The 16,949-nt window shown below is 47.2% G+C and overlaps 1 protein-coding gene across 9 annotated transcripts in view; it reads left to right on the forward strand.

Annotated features, from left to right (window-relative positions):
• Nucleotides 1–6: 6 nt before the first annotated feature.
• The window catches only part of ERMARD (ER membrane associated RNA degradation), a 35,710-nt gene continuing 18,767 nt past the window's right edge, over nt 7–16,949 (forward strand). For 4 of the 9 annotated variants that reach the window (XR_016038474.1, XR_016038473.1, XR_008686856.2 and 1 more), the window contains exons 1-9: nt 8–392; nt 3,918–4,086; nt 5,703–5,842; nt 7,505–7,606; nt 7,900–7,989; nt 10,379–10,476; nt 10,912–11,048; nt 12,440–12,554; nt 13,449–13,551. Coding sequence is in view for 1 of the 9 variants with exons in the window: in XM_055432897.2 (XP_055288872.2) it covers nt 384–392; nt 3,918–4,086; nt 5,703–5,842; nt 7,505–7,606; nt 7,900–7,989; nt 10,379–10,476; nt 10,912–11,048; nt 12,440–12,554; nt 13,449–13,551 (963 nt within the window). In the remaining 8 variants the exon portion in view is untranslated. Of the gene's footprint in view, nt 393–3,917; nt 4,087–5,702; nt 5,843–7,504; nt 7,607–7,899; nt 7,990–10,378; nt 10,477–10,911; nt 11,049–12,439; nt 12,555–13,448; nt 13,552–16,949 lie in introns of those variants that run through there. The other 5 variants (XR_016038476.1, XR_016038477.1, XR_016038479.1 and 2 more) reach the window with 5 other exon arrangements.

Consider the following 16,949-nt stretch of genomic DNA (forward strand, 5'->3'; position numbering starts at 1 on the left):
GGCGGTCCCCGAGCGCCCCCGAGTTCGTCCGTCAGGCTGCGACGCGGGAAGCCCCGTCCTGACTGCGGCCGGCGCCGCGGCGGAGGAGGGCGGGCGGCGTCCGCCCGAGGGGGCGCCTGCTGGAGCCCCCTTCCGCCCTCGTGCTCCCTGGTGGCGCCGACCCCGCGTTCGGGGACGCAGGCCCCGGCTGAAGTCTGTGAGGACGCGTCGTGGGGACCGAGCCTGCGCCCCGCGCGCGAGGGGAAGCTCTGCGGCCGCCACCGCGAAGCACAGGAGCTGTTCCGGGACCGCGGGCGGGCACGCGCAGCGCGCCGCGGCTTTTCGCCTTTGTTCCGACTGGCCTTCGCCCCTGAAGGAAGTGTCCTCTAGGTGGCCCCTTAGCGATGGGGGAAGTAAGTGTGGTGATCTCTGGTTCACACTTGCAAGTTAGAATTGCAGTTGACGTCTTTAGGCCACGTTGATAACGTAAAACTAAATCAAAGGGCCTCATTAACTGGCCGCCTCAGTGGGGTTGCCTCACAATAAAGATTTTACTTTCCTGCCTCAGGGATTTCAGTGTCAGTCGGTTATCTGTGAGCAGTTTTTAGCACCAGCTGCTACTTGCTGAGTATTGTGTGCTGGCTGCTTTTCAAGTATTATCTCTGATTACTGCAACCATAGAAGGTGGTGATGTTTTACCCCGTTTTACATTTAAAACTCTCAGGTATGTTAACGTTTCCAAGGCAAGAGGTGGAAAAGAGTCTGAGGAAGAATTTAAAATTCAGGTCATGCTAGCTCTCATGCCCAGCTCATCTGCACTGTCCCATTTTGTTCTGGGCAAGACACTGAAGTACCAAAGATGACACGCAGGGGTACACACACAAAAATGCAGGCTTTGGGGCTTCTAGTGGGAGGACAGACATATCCCCGAGTGTAACACAGAGAGAGAGACTTATTGTCTTGAGTGGCAGTTAAAGCATTGCAGTATCTATTATTGCATCTATTATTTCTTGATTTGAGGTTGGATTTTATTTCTCAATTAACAGCAGGGTCTCTTCTTGTCTAAGGGAGTATGAGCTTAAAAAGTTAACCTACAAGCCAACTTCTAGAATTACACATCTATTTGTAGGAGTAGAATGTAGCCATTCCCTGTAGAGAGGTCCGTTTCAACTCAGGGTGAAACTGTTAATTGCCCAGTCCTATAGGCCTCTCTGCGACCCCATGGACTGTAGCCCACCAGGATGCTCTGTCCATGGGATTCTCCAGGCAAGAATACTGGAGTGGGTTGCCATTCCTTTCTCCAGGGGATCCTCCCAACCCAGGGAATGAACCCCAGTCTCCTGCATTGCAGGCAGATTCTTTACCCTCTGAACCACCAACTGGGGTCGGGGGAGCCAATTGTAAGGTAGAGATGGCCCAATGATGTTGAATAAGAGAACCCAGACGCCAAATAATGTAACAGGCTTTAATGGCTGCGCAACCCCGGGCGGAACCCCAAGACCTAACAGAGCGAGGTCAGGAAGTCCGTGCCGAACAAAGGCAAGAGGCAACTTGTGTAATTTTAGGCGAGATTTGGAGGGTGGGCTCTCACCGGTCAGTTAGCCGGGGGCAAGACCGGGTTGGTTGCCTGGTCTGCTCAAGGCTGTGCTGATGCAGCGGAATAGTTCTTGCTGTTTTTGGGCAGAATGCTGTTACTGGACAGGAGGTTAGGAGGGGGAGGTTAGGAGAGGGTTGGTTTCTACCAGGAGCGGATACCTCAAGGACATTCTAGCAGTGGGGGAGGGAATGAGGGAACAGAGCACAATGCTTCTGCTGCTGCTGCTAAGTCGCTTCAGTCGTGTCCGACTCTGTAAGACCCCATAAACGGCAGCCCAGCAGGCTCCCCCGTCCCTGGGATTCTCCAGGCAAGAACACTGGAGTGGGTTGCCATTTCCTTCTCCAATGCGTGAAAGTGAAAAGTGAAAGTGAGATCTCTCAGTCGTGTCCGACTGAGTGACCCCATGGACTGCAGCCTACCAGGCTCCTCCATCCATGGGATTTTCTAGGCAAGAGTACTAGAGTGGCTTGCCGTTCCCTTCTCCGACAGAGCACAATAGTCAGCCTTTTTCCGCCAGTGGGAAGAAGAGCAGGAAGAAAGGGAAGAGGCCAAAATGGCCATTGAGGTCCGACCTTACAGCAATAATTCGTTTAACTTGTTTTTCATTTATTGTGTTCTAGCATCTGCTGTGTCCTGGGCATACAACATTGTGTAAGACCTGGTCTGTCTCCAGGATCTTAATGTTTGGTTGAGTCTGAGGGACTACTGTGTTGATCTGGTGTCTACAACCAAAAGAGACTTTACTTACAACCTCAGTTGTGAAATTCAGGGCCCACTTTACTAGTGGAGTAGATGAGTTTTTGTGCAGAAATATCATTTCTGCCTGTTCCTGTCACTCCAAAACTTTAGCTCATTCCTTTAGAGTTCAAATGCTGTTTAAAAATGCAAGGAGTCTCTTTTGATGTGAATGTAACCTTTCTGAGTTATATTTGTGTATTTTTGTCCAGAGACAGACCACAGGAGTTTTCACTTGATCATTTGATATAGAGCATTAACTAGGAATAAAATAGTTAACTAGTTATGTGAACGGATAAAGTGAGATCTCTGAGAGTGTGGTGGACAGCAGCTGCAGGAAGCAGTCACTCCAGAGGACGGAGGGAGCTGAGGGAAGTGGTTGGCATCTTAAAGCTTAGACATTTAGAGGAGGGTCCCCGCATGGCTGAAACTCAGGTCTCTGAGGAGGAAATTGTGCTACAGAGCTGCATGGAAGAGCCTGGCAAGTAGGATGCAGAGTTCTGAAGGGAAGTCACCGGATGCGTGTTGTGTGTATCTGATGGGCGTTCTCGGGTGAAGCTGGCCCTGCAAGTGTTGGAAAGATTGCAGACTGGACTCAGCTGCTGCAGCAGGGGGCAGTGCAACTGAAAACTGAAGGGAGTGCTCAGAGAAGTGGAAATTACCCAGAGAGGCACCGGAATCGCCTGGCTGGGGGCTGGAGAAGCAGCGGCCCCCTCTCGTGCTGTCTTGCGGCGCTCCACAGAGAGTGTGCTGGCTGGTTGAGCGGGTGTCACAGAGGATTGCTGAATATTCCACGCAGGTCTCTCAGGGAGTACCTCAGTTCCTGGAGCCTGAAAGCATTGGTTGACTTCAAGGGTGAGAGCAGGAATGAAGCTTTTGGGGACAGAAAGAGTGGACAGGATAATGGATGATACTGACGGGGATAGAGGAACTGAAGCCAGCTGGCTTCCAAATTAGGGAGCTGCCAAGACTTACTAGTGTTGGGAAATGCACACCCCTTAACACATCTCATAAAGACACCAGGTCCTTTTCAGACCTAGAATATGATCTCTCTGCAGATTTATTAGGCGATCTTAGTGTAATGTCAGGAGAATTATCAAAAATTGGTTTTATTTTTTTATGAAAAAGCAGCATGATTTTCTGCCTTTTACACTATGTAGGGAGTCAGAATTATGCATTTTGCTCTGTTTTAACATTATTTAATGTTTAATTCATTTAATAGCTTAATTTTCTATTTTTCTTAGCCCTCATGTAAAAATGCTTATTTTGATAACTTTGGGATAATTTGTGAATGCTGAAAGGAATAATGCACTATCCATAAAATATTCTGAGCTTCTGTAAATTCTTATGTTAAAAATATTTTGTTTAATAAAATAATTTAAAATCTTTAAACATTTACTTGAAAATATTTGCATAAGTAATCTTTAGTTAATATTTAATCACAATGTTTTAATCATATAATTTTTTTGACGTCCAGAAAGTGTGCTAACACAGTAACTATTCCTGAGTATATTCTATAAGACATAATAGAGTTTTCCTGTGACATAAATATATTATAAAGTTAATATTTTCCGTTAAAGAGAGTGTTTTATGTTTTATATTTCAGATATTAATTGGGGAGCCGATTGCCACCTGTCTTTCTCCTTCGGTGTATGACATAGTCTGTAAACTTGGGTTTGAAGTCAGAGAAAATTGCGACATCAGTAGTATTGTAACTCAAAACGGCGACATATGCTGGAAGAAAATTACAGACTGCGTGGTTTATACAGAATCAGGTTTGTACTTTGCCTGCAGCCCAAATGCCCATCAATACTCTTCTCTTTAAAATGTCTTAACCTGTAAACTTTCCCTTTCTGACCACTGCTTTTTGGGTTCAGTTCAGTTCAGTCGCTCAGTCGAGTCCGACTCTGCGACCCCATGAATCACAGCACACCAGGCCTCCCTGTCCATCACCAACTCCCGGAGTTCACTCAAACTCATGTCCATCGAGTCGGTGATGCCATCCAGCCATCTCATTCTTTGTCGTCCCCGTCTCCTCCTGCCCCCAATCCCTCCCAGCGTCAGAGTCTTTTCCAGTGAGTCAACTCGTCACATGAGGTGGCCAGAGTATTGGAGTTTCAGCTTTAGCATCAGTCCTTCCAGTGAACACCCAGGATTGATCTCCTTTAGAATGGACTGGTTGGATCTCCTTGCAGTCCAAGGGCTTTTTGGGTTAGGAGATGTTATATTAATAGTACAGGCCTAACTCAAAGAGAAAAAGAATCGGTGTGGAAAGAGAGGGGGTAAGACCAGAGAAGCGCAGGGGAGTGAAGGGAAGCCGTGGTTGAGGAGGAGGGTTCAGAGGCTGTGCGGGCCGAGGGCTCTCGGCCTGCAGTCCAGGTGGAAAAGGGAAGCAGACAGAAGTCATTGAGTTAAGGGTATGGGATGACCAGTGGTACATACAGTTATTTTACATGTCTTCTAGGTATTCTTGTGCCTTTTTTTTAAGTAGGGATGTGGATTGGAATATTTTAAAATAGTTGTAAAAATTATAAGCAAACATGCTCTGGCCCAGCAGTTCCATCCAGGAACATACAAGACAGGTCCAGTCACAGGGGTGAATGTGTGCCTGTGCCAGATTACTCCTTGCAGCATTTTGTAATAGAGAAAGAAGGAAAGAACACTGGAAATAGCCAGATATCAAGCACTGCGGGACTGGTCAAATTATGAAAATGCGTGCGAGGGAACATTATGCAGTGGTGAAAGAGAGTAAGCAGGCCCATCTTTCTGGCCCAGAAATCTCTCTGAGCTGTATGGCTGAGTGAAACAATAGGGGGAACATGTAATATTTGCTGGTGTATATATGAATATTTCTAAATACACTTGAGAAATGTATAACGTTTCTTGAAATGTGAAAGCTGCTATAGGAAGGAGAACTGGTGGCAGGAGAGAGACCTCTACCCTTTTATATTTTGGGGTTGTGAACCATGTAAATGTTCAGCCAAAACTTACAGAAAAAAACCTCAAACTAACAATTCATATTATAAATACGTTCCAAAATAATAATAATTATTATAAATTAATGTCATTGGAACTCTCCTAGTCTAATAATGATTATATTAAAAAGTCAAGTTAAAGTATTATATATACAAACTTACATACAGGGAAAGAAATTAAAAAATATTTTTTGTCTTATTTGAACCTTTCTGTATTTTTCAAACTCTCTGACAGTTTTTCTTTTATAATCAGGTAAACGCATATGTAACTTATTTTCCACAACATGAGTATCTTTGTTTTAAGTTCAGTTTAAACTGGGTCTCGATTTTGTGGAAGTTTCGTCATTGAAGCGCTTTGGCAACACAGGCGTTTTCACCACATGACGCGGAGCTCACTTGCTCTCTCACCCTTGCAGCCCAGGGTCTGGACCACCGGGAGAGCGTGCGGCTGCTGGGCCCCGTGTGCCGGGCCGTCCACCTGCACCTGTCGTCTCTGCCCGAGGGGCAGTTTGAAATGCAGTACGCACCGGCGCTCCAGTGGACAGGTGTCCCAGAGGTTTGGCTTTTGAACAGCAACAAAGTCTTAGAAATGAAAGACTGCAGATTCCACTTAGAGGCCTTTACTTCTTGCTGATTTTAAAGGGATCTTCTCTGTCCTCTGGGCCCTGGGCTGTGAGCAGGCTTGAGTGTTGGGAGGGAAAGTTGGAGCTGTTTGCAAAGCCTGAGCTGAGAGACGTCCTTTGCCCAAGGAAGTTTCTGGATGCAGTGTCAGGATTGGGATTCGGGGAGGTGGTTTGGTGCATGGGTGCTTCTGGTCCCAGGACAGAAAAACTGGACAGCTCCAGAAAAAAAAGAGACCTTCCAGACTGATTGTAAGATGTTCTTACTGTTGGGACCAGCGGACTAGAGGCGGGGATGCTTGGTTTGTTGAGGGCTGCAGAAGGGAGGTAGGGTAGTTCAAGGTTCAAACAGCCATTTCCCTTGGCACATTAAGTGATTACAGTAGAGCAGTAACTATAAAAATCTAACTCTAGAATACTTTGGCTTTCCTCATACAGAGTGGCAGGGCCTTCCCTTCTCCCTGTGTTCAGTTCAGTTCAGTTCAGTTGCTCAGTCGTGTCCAACTCTCCACGACCCCATGAATCACAGCACGCCAGGCCTCCCTGTCCATCACCAACTTCCAGAGTTCACTCAAACTCATGTCCACAGAGTCGGTGATGCCATCCAGCCATCTCAGTCGTCCCCTTCTCCTCCCGCCCCCAACCTTTCCCAGCATCAGAGTCTCTTCCAGTGAGTCAACTCATCGCATGAGGTGGCCAAAGTATTGGAGTTTCAGCTTTAGCATCAGTCCTTCCAATGAACACCCAGGACTGATCTCCTTTAGAATGGACTGGTTGGATCTCCTTGCAGTCCATGGGACTCTCAAGAGTCTTCTCCAACACCACAGTTCAAAAGCATCAATTCTTCGGCGATCAGTTTTCTTCACAGTCCAACTCTCACATCCATACATGACCACAGGAAAAACCATAGCCTTGACTAGACAGACCTTTGTTGGCAAAGTAATGTCTCTGCTTTTTAATATACTATCAAGGTTGGTCATAACTTTCCTTCCAAGTAGTTCAGTCTAGTCAAGGCTTCCTTCCAAGTAGTAAGCGTCTTTTAATTTCATGGCTGCAATCAGCATCTCCCTGTGTAGTAGCTCGCTTAAGTGGCAGGGTGAGCTGCCTTATTTATGTTTTTAAGAAGTAATCAAAATGAGATATAAGATTTAGATTAAAGTATTTGACTTTCCAGTTTACAGTTATGCCAGATTTATTGCTTTTTTTTTCATTTCCCAGAAACTACAGCTCACAGAAAACCAACAAAGGCACGAGATACAGACCATTCACTTATGAATGTGTAAAACTCCAAAAAGTCCACATCACTCCTACAACATGTCAAAAGTGCCTCAAAATTCACACAATACCATTTTATGTATTACTTTATGTAATAAACATTTACATAAAGAACTTGCCAAAACCTCCTTAGGTATTCAAACGTTTTTCTTGATTCTTTGTATCTTGTTATATTTATATAAAAAATGTTTACCTACACCAAAACAGTCATTAAAATATACTAATTGAAATCTTTAGAGGTTGGAATTTCATTAATAGAATTGTGACTTTGAGAAATAGTGCTTATTGAACACAAATTCTGACATGTGTCTTATTCTAAACAGTTATTTCCTGAAATACTTGATGCCTTGAGAAGTCTTGACCCTCCCAGTATTTCTCTCAGCCTCATGAAGCTCACATCATGTCTGGAGCGAGCCCTGGGTGATGTAAGTGTGAGGACTCTTTCACTCTTGGCCGTGTAAAATGTCTGAATGAACAATAAACTGTTTTGCAGTTTCACTGAGATTTCTAGATTTTAATTATTATTTTCCTGTATAATCACTTGGCACAGATTTTTGAAATAATTTTCTTTTTGAATGATTGTGAGATCAGAAACATCAATGTCTCCAGTTCTTTCCTCCCCTCATCTGTACAGACACTTGCTTTGTGAGTGATATTTTGGTTAATGTGATTTGGCTCATTGTAATACAGTTGTTACACAAGTTTGTTTGAATTTCAGGTATATTTACTGATTGACAAGGACTGCCCCTTTCTTTTAAGAGATCTGCTCACATCTGAGGAACTTGCTCAAGTCTTCGGGCAGCCTGTGGTGAGCTTGTCCAGTTAAAACTGATAGAGGAAAAAGGGCCTCAGACAATCAATGTTAGCTCTATTTTTGTTTCTCAAAAATTGATGCTATGTTAGGAAAAAAATTAATTATTTCAGGGATTCAAGCTTACGTTTCTTTCCCACAGACCCTTTCCAGCCAAAATTGCCATGCTTCCAGCCAAAAGACACACCTTTCTCTTGTCTTGGTGCTAATGTGCTTTGATGATAGCCTCTGATATGATGACCTCAGGTGTAGGAGCCTCTAGTGTGAGAGCTTCTGGTGTGATGAGTAGGTGTGATAACCTCAGGTGTGGCGCCTCTGGTGTGATGAACCCATTTGATGACCTCAGGTGTGGAGCCTGTGGTGTGATGAGCAGGTGTGATAGCCTCAGGTGCAAAGCCTCTGGTGTGATGAGCAGGTGTGATAGCCTCAGGTGCGAAGCCTCTGGTGTGATGAGCAGGTGTGATGACCTCAGGTGTGGAGCCTCTGGTGTGATGAGCAGGTGCAAAGACCGCAGGTGTGGAGCCTCTGGTGTGATGACGCTGGAGTATTAGCCTCTGATACAGTAACCTCTGGGGGCCAGGCAGATGAGCAATTTGAAGTCTATTGACCTCATTGATTGTGTATTATAGTAATTCTAGAAGATATAATACTAACTTATTCAAGAGTAAAATTTTAACCCTTTAAAGAGTGATATTACAATTTTATTATTTAAAAAATCAATATTTTTAACATGTGAGAAAGTATACCTTTTGCAGCTACTGAAACTTAAGTTGAAAAAAAATTTCAGTTCAGTTCCAGTTTAAAAAACGGGTACTTTATCAAGATCTTCTCAAGGCCACGTGATCACGGTGTTTTAAGACCAGTGAGTAACCTTCAGGCAACTGAATAAGTCAGGTCAGGGTGAAGAAGCATGCCAGGGTGGTGCCCCCCAGGAGGACATTTACAGACAGGACTCACTGAGAAACTGTTGTCAGTGAAGCTTTCCCACGCTTCCTGGTGGTTCGTTACCCCTTGTCAGCTTAGGGTCATTTCCTTTGGTGGAGTGTGTGGAGTGAAGTACAGACTGCTTGTGGTCACACTGAACTCTTAAATCCCTTGTTTTGCTCTGTCCTCTGTTTTCTGCCTGTGTTGTGCAGTGAGCTTTCTGCCCACCCAGAGCCCTTTCAGCTCTCAGGTAGTTTTCCTAGTTCCTTGGCATATATACTTGTAGTTTCCCAGATGGTATGAACAATTAATTTAAAATAAGAGTAAATTTAAAGCAAGTAATATTTAATTATTAATTTTGTTATAGTTATTGATATTTAATTAAGTTCATGTTAAAGTATTTTAAGTTAGTGTACTTCCTGGAGTAGCACAGAAGGACTGGCTGTCAGATGTTCTGGCACTGAGTCGAAACCCCTTGTGTGAGTTCCTGCCCCTGAGGGCATCCAGAGCACCTGTCTCCCCTTCCCCCCTAGTCTGCGGGTGGATGAAGCAGCTTCAGTCCTTTCCTGAGTCTCTGGGAGGCTCAGCTCCTCTTTCCTAAGACACTGGTTTGAGTCCTCTTAGTCGGAGAAGGCAGTGGCAAGCCACTCCAGTGTTCTTGCCTTGAAAATCCCATGGATGGAGGAGCCTGGTAGGCTGCAGTCCATGGGGTCGCTAAGGGTCGGACACGATTGAGCAACTTCACTTTCACTTTTCACTTTCACACATTGGAGAAGGAAATGGCAACCCACTCCAGTGTTCTTGCCTGGAGAGTCCCAGGAATGGGGGAGCCTGGTGGGCTGCCGTCTATGGGGTCATACAGAGTTGGACACGACTGAAGTGACTTAGCAGCTTAGCAGCAGCAGTCTCTGAGCAGCTTCCATGTGTTCTGAGTCTCCTGTAACGCGTGGCGCTGCACACCCAGAGGATGCCAGGGAAGGTGTAAGTGCTGCAGCTGGACAAGCAGATCCTTGTACTGGAGGGTCTGCACTCTGTGTGGATGGGTAGGAGGGTGGAGCAGGTGAACGGAGAGCTTCAAGGCAGACAGGAGGCTGAGCCTCGTCGCTCAGCTGCCTGCCGTGCCGTCTAGTCTGCCGTTTGCCCTGCAGTTGTTCTATCTGCAGACCGGGCCTCTCGACGTGTGGCGTGGAAGCAGTGTGTCCTGGGGGCCCCCATCCGCCTGTGGCTTTGGGGCCCTACACGCGTGGTCTCACCCCTCCCGCCTGTGTGCTTCTCCCGTGCGTAGTGTCTCCCTCGGCGGTCGTCCCCTGGGTGAGCGAGGAAGGGATACTGCAGACAGCGTCCGACACGAGCGCTCGGCCCGCGCGGGTTCGCTCATGTGCCCCCTCGGTTCCGGGGGGAAGCTCACGCGGCCCCGGCTGGGTTGGCTCCCCGGTAACCCCGCGCCCTGCCCCTCTCGCAGATGGACGTGCTCCAGGTCTTCGTGGGCTCCCCGCGCGGGCTCAACCTCCGCAACGTCCTGTGGCACGGCTTCGCGGCCCCTCAAGAGGTGCCGCCCAAGTAGGTGCTCGGGCAGGCGCGCGCTTCCTTCCTGTGCCGAGAAGTGTGTTTAATTTCCAATTTCACAGCAAGGAACGATGTAGTTTGAGATAAATAAGAGTTCGGGTTCAGGATGTTGAAGACAAAACAGGATGCTAGTGGCCCAATGGCCACTGTGGTGATCGGGTTACGATTTCCCTGACTTATGCCCAGCGGCGGAAGTGGTGACGTGCACAGCTTCCGGTGGGTGGGGTCCTCGGTTTCGGCTAACCGGTTCCTGAGAGGTCACTGGTCCTCTGGACCACTGCACAGCCTCATCCCCATAGCCAGTGGGATATTCTGCAATTTGATACTGTTTTGCTTTTTTAATTTTAAACATTTTTTTTTTAAAGTAGAGCTTTTTATATGTGTGCTGGGTTCGTGTTTCTAACAGGTTTCTGTGCTGTTTCCCGCTAGGTACTGCTCAATGATGGTGGTGTTGACAGCAGGATTGGGTCAGCTACTGAAGGGTTACCTTCAACGGACTAACTTCACGTTGGCACATCGACCTTTCCTAACTCTTACGAGCGTAGAGGATTTGATTGTTTTCCCTGGCAAGTACCAATTTCGCATTTTTCTTTGACTCTGTCTTTGTAAAGATACTTATAGCATTATTAAGCAGCACTGAGACTGGAGCTCTTTGGGTGGAATAGTCACTCTCCAGGGGCAACATGCCTTTGAAAGTTTCATGAAGAACCTCTGAAACTTTGCCACATAAATCCTCACCTCTTCCCACAGTGCCCCCAGGTTTGGCGCCGGGAGTCAGTGTTAGTATTATTGGTGGATGATAATAATGTTGATCGATATTGATAGTACTAATCGACGTGAACCAGTATCAGTGATCGATTAGTTTATTGTGCAGGTGCGTGGCTTGGGCCAGGCTGGGCCGTGCAGGCCCTTCGCCTCTCGGCGCTCTTGCTCTGCTCTCCGAGCGGTGATGCCGGCAGCACCATTAGTGCAAGCATCCTCCTGTGTCATCTTTGGGCCTCCCTGGTGGCTCAGTGGAAAAGAACCCGTCTCCCAGCCCCAGAGATGAGGGTTCAGTCTCTGGGTCGGGAAGATCCCCTGGAAAAGGAAATGGCAACCCACTCCAGTACTCTTGCCTGGGAAATCCCATGGTCAGCGGAGCCTGGGGCTACAGTCCGTGGGGTCACAAAGAACTGGGCACAACTTAGCAACTAAACAACAACAAATATCATCTTTATTTTCTTCATGTCGAAGTCTTACCAGATTAATGAGGTTGAGGACACAGGACTTCAAGAGAGCAGACAAACCCTGTGTTTGCTCCAGGCCCGTTCCTTTTCCTGTTTGGTGGTAGACATGCTGCGTCTGTATATGCTGATGTAAACCCAGGTGGGAAGAGTACCGAGCATCTTGGGCCCAGTGGTCTTAGCCTTTTGGTATCAAGGAATCTTTTGGTAGTCTGGTGACTGCCAGTAGCATATATCTTTTCAGACTTTACTTGTGTGGAGCAGTTTTAAGTTTACAACAGAATCAGGAAGGAGGTGCAGAGGTTCCCAGCCACCCGTCTTGTCAGCATCTCTCACCAGGTGGGACATCGGTTGCCACAGATGGATGAGCCTACATGGACATGGCATGGTCACCTCAAGTCCAGAGTTTACCTTTGGGTTCACTCTTGTTTCCCGTATCTTTGGAATATGTATTTTCTTGGTCAGTGTGGTCAACCAGTTGCCCCTGAACTCTTCTGCTCACACAGTTGCAGCCTCTATGTGGGGGTCCAGGGGTTGCCCTGGGCCCCCACAGGGTGCCTGTGGTCACCTACAGCCTTGGCATCATTCAGGTAGCCTCACTCTTAGACGGCACGCATAGCCCATGGTCCATCTTCTTAAAGAGGTCGGCCCAGTGGCATCACTCCCTAAGTGTGTTCATACCTTTTTTCAGTTGATCAGTGTGATTGTGCTTAAAAGTTTTTGCTATTTTACAGATGTTACATCTGAGGTGCTTTCAGTATTAGAAGAAGTGATAAAGAAGTCTACTTTTATACTGAAAATCATGTTGCCATATTGGGAAGTTGCATTAAGCAAGTTAAAGTCTCACAGGTACCTGCAGTGTTGCTTTACAGAGTGGTCACTGGTGGTCTGGAGGCCAGGCCTTCCTAGAAGCCTCTGCCTCCCATACTGTGTTGCTGTTGGAGTAAAAGCAAACAGGAGTCGACCCGAGCATAAATTATCTTCCTGTAATTAATTAAAAGGCATCTTGTAATTGTGTTTTAAACATTTTTTTTTGTTTTTCAGTACAGTTTTATATAGTTAATGATTAATTATTTTAATTTAATTTTTATTTTAGAAATTAAGAAATTGTTTTGGCTGCTCTGCACACCTCGCAGGACCCCAGTTCCCTGATCAGGGATTGAGCCCAGGCCACGGGTGTGGAAACCCAGGGTCCTAACCACTAGGCCACCAGGGAGCGCCCCAATAATTACTTTTTTGAATCGACTTAGTAATATTTTTCAAGCTCTTACTGTGACTGAAACACGGTGTGCAGTGTTAGAGAATCAGGAGAGACAGAGGTTGTCAGTTACCTCTGTTCCCCAGGGAGCAGGCCCTGGGTGTTGACCTTGGAGGTCAGCAGGCTCCACTTCCCTCCCATTCCTCTGTCCTGATGTAAACACTTGATTGGAAACCATGAGAGCCCACCGGCACCCTGGTGTCTGAGTACTTTTTAGATGAAACAAGTTTGGCAGGTATTTGGTGACATTTTATTCCGCTGCAGCTACTGAAATGTCTCATCATTAAAACGCCAGAAAACAGTTTTATTGCCACTCGTCTTGTGAGACCTTGGTTCGTCTTTGTTTCTCACGTTAGTGAGTAGTGTCACCCCTCGCTGCTTTGGACACACGTTGGAAACCTCTGGAAAGCAGCATCCTTATTATGGTGTTAGTGCCAGTTTACCTTTAGAACGTGAAGTCTTACTGATTTTCGTCAATTTCACAGGTTTGCTGACTGTGCCATATTGTTGTTGGTGCAGCTCGAGACTGGCCTTAGGAAGGTTTTTGCTGAAGTTAATGGATGTCCGAAGAGACTTCTAACTGCTGAGGTACACATGCTCTAGTGGGTGGTGGTGGTGGTTGCTGCTGTACTGACAGTTTTCTGTCTCTAATTAAAGTTTTTACTGTCCTGTTTTTGTTTATCATTAAATGAATTTTTTCCCAAGAACTTTCTTTGGAAGGCTTGACTGTAATTTTTTGTGGTTTCCTATTTTGATTTTGTATGACTTACATCTGTGATTCTTCCCTTCTGGCTCAGCTCGTAAAGAATCTGACTGCAGTGTGGGAGACCTGGGTTGGGAAGATCCCTGGAGAAGGGAAAGGCTACCCACCCCAGTGTTCTGGCCTGGAGAAGTCCACGGACTGTATAGTCCACGGGGTCGCAGAGAGTCAGACACGACTGCGCGGGATACAAATGGGAAAAAGATTCTCAGTCGTTTGTAAACGTAATGGCGTCATAGAAGCGGCTGATGCCCACGCTTTCTCTGTAGTCAGAGTCACTGGTGCGCCATTGAACCCCACGAGGTGGGCATGGCTGGTCTGCAGCCTGCCTTCTCTAAAGAGACTGCTTCCGTTTGGCCAGAGCTGCTGGTGGGGCTTAGACATGCCTTTGAGTGGCCGTGTCCTAGTGGGCTGCGGGAGGATCCATCAGGTGGGGGAAAGGGCGGATATATGTTACGGGACGAGCACAAGCATCTACTGTACCTGGTGTTCTTGCTCCTTTCCCTAGTTCGCTTCCTCTTTTTGCCCCTGAAGTAGGCATTCCTCAAAAGATCCTGTTCTCAACCCTCTACTCTTCTTTATATGCATCCCCTGGGAGAGCTCACATAATCCAGCGCCTAAAGCTGTTACCTGTGTGGGAGCAACACCAATCAGAGAATACTCCGAAACTCATGAAAATGAAAGCCCCACATGGCACAAGTTGTTGATGCCGCGAAAGCAGTGCTAAGAGGGTGGTTTAGACCGTTAAGTTCCAGCCATCTTCAAGCCATTCTTTCTAACTCACAGTTCTTTGATCTCCTGTGTTAGGTTTACACCTGTTTGTTGAATGTGTTCATAGGCGCTTTCCCCAGTACCCAGGTTTACTTTACTTCAAAAAAGACAATTTTTTTCTTGCACAAATTTGTTCTCTGATATTCCTTACTATCCTCATTCAAAACATGATTTTGCCCCTCCTACCATCTTGTTGGGGCTTCTCCTTTGTCCTTGGACGTGGGTATCTTTTTTCGGTGTGGGATCCAACAGTCTCCTGTTGACAGTGGTTTAGCAGCGAGCTGCAGTTTTGGAGTTCTCGCAGGAGAAGATGAGCACACATCCTTCTACTCCGCCATCTGCTGACACGCAGAAAACTAAGATCACGGCATCCGGTCCCGTCACTTCATGGCAAATAGATGGGGAAACAATGGAAACAGTGACAGACTTTTATTTTCTTGGACTCCAAAATCACTACAGATGGTGACTGCAGCCATGAAATTAAAAGACACTTGCTCTTGGAACAAAAGCAGGAGGAGGAGGAGAAGCATGAAGACTCATGAGACACAGTTCAGGTGAGCAAGATATGAGCCAGCGAGGCCGAGCACTGACGGACCACGGGTAAATCGGGCAGGACGGACCAGCAGGGTGACGCACAGGAGGATGGAGGGCAGGCGGAGAGCAGACGGCGCTGAAGCTGGAGGCGGAGCCACGAAGAGGACAGAGTCGTGTCCGACAGCATATTAAAAAGCAGAGACATTACTTTGCTGAAAAGGTTCATCTAGTCAAAGTTATGGTTTTTCCAATAGTCATGTATGGATGTGAGAGTTGGACCATAAGGAAGGCTGAGCTCCAAAGAATTGATGCTTTTGAACTGTGGTGCTGGAGAAGACTCTTGAGAGTCCCTTGGACTGCACGGACATCCAACCAGTCCATCCTAAAGGAGATCAGTCCTGAGTATTCATTGGAAGAACTGATTTTGAAGCTGAAACTCCAATACTTGGGCCACCTGATGTGAAGAGCTGACTCATTGGAAAAGACCCTGATCCTGGGAAAGATTGAAGGCAGGAGGAGAAGGGGACAACAGATGATGAGATGGCTGGATGGCATCACAGCCTTGATAGACATGAGTTTGAGAAAGCTCCTGGAGTTGGTGATGGACAGGGAGGCCTGGCGTGCTGCAGTCCACGCGGTCACAGAGAGTCGGATACGACTCTGTCCTCTTCGTGGCTCCGCCTCCAGCTTCAGCGCCGTCTGCTCTCCGCCTGCCCTCCGTCCTCCTGTGTGTCACCCTGCTGGTCGGTCCTGCCCGATTTACCCGTGGTCCGTCAGTGCTCAGCCTCGCTGGCTCGTGTCTCGCTCACCTGAACTGTGTCTGAGTCTTCACGCTCCTCCTCCTCTAATCCATTATCACACTGCCACTGAGTATTCAGTAAGTTTATGAGTATTCCTGTGTCTTCTGTGAACCCATCTGCTTAAAAGCCTTTCATGAGTTCCAGCACCTGCTTGCACTGCTCACGTTTCTGTGTGGTTTAAAGGATCTGAGTCTGGCCCCAGCCTGTCTGCACTCTGTCCTCCACCTGCTCTCACCAGCATCATTTCGACTCGTGCCAGTTCCTGGACTTGCATACCTTTCCGCTTCCTTGCCCGCTGTTCCCTGCCTGGCCACTTGCGACCACAGGGGTGACCTCCAGAGCCTTGTCTGCTCGGACCTGACACTGCTGTCCTCTGCTGTTTCTGTCTTATCTGGAGGCAGTCCTGCATTGCGTTTTTGTAGAGGTCTCTCGTGTAGCCCTTGGGACTGGGATCCATACTTGGGTCTGCTGGTGCCCACACCCGGTGCCTCTCACTCCGTGTTATGGAGTGAAGCCTGGCCTTCCAGTGGAAAGAGCTGGAGACCCAGTGTCAGCTCTCATTCGAATGTTCTTAGAATTGATTTCATGGTGTCCTGGCCACTCAGTGCCTGACTCTATGGTTCATGAATTTGGTCATTTAGTTGTTATTTCACTGCACAAGTAGATCAGTTCAGTTCAGTTCAGTCGCTCAGTCGTGTCCGACTCTCCATGACCCCATGAATCACAGCACGCCAGGCCTCCCTGTCCATCACCAACTCCTGGAGTTCACTCAAACTCATGTCCACAGAGTCGGTGATGCCATCCAGCCATCTCATTCTTGGTCGTCCCCGTCTCCTCCCGCCCCCAACCTTTCCCAGCATCAGAGTCTTTTCCAGTGAGTCAACTCGTCGCATGAGGTGGCCAAAGTATTGCAGTTTCAGCTTTAACATCAGTCCTTCCAATGAACACCCAGGATCGATCTCCCTTAGAATGGACTGGTTGGACCTCCTTGCACTCCAAGGGACTCTCAAGAGTCTTCTCCAACACCACAGTTCAAAAGCATCAATTCTTCAGCGATCACCTTTCTTCACAGTCCAACTCTCACATCCATACATGACCACGGGAAAAACCATAGCCTTGAC

Source organism: Moschus berezovskii, chromosome 10 (assembly GCF_049115385.1).
Source record: "Moschus berezovskii isolate FMDL1 chromosome 10, NW_MosBer_1.0, whole genome shotgun sequence".
NCBI classification, from domain to species: domain Eukaryota; kingdom Metazoa; phylum Chordata; class Mammalia; order Artiodactyla; family Moschidae; genus Moschus; species Moschus berezovskii.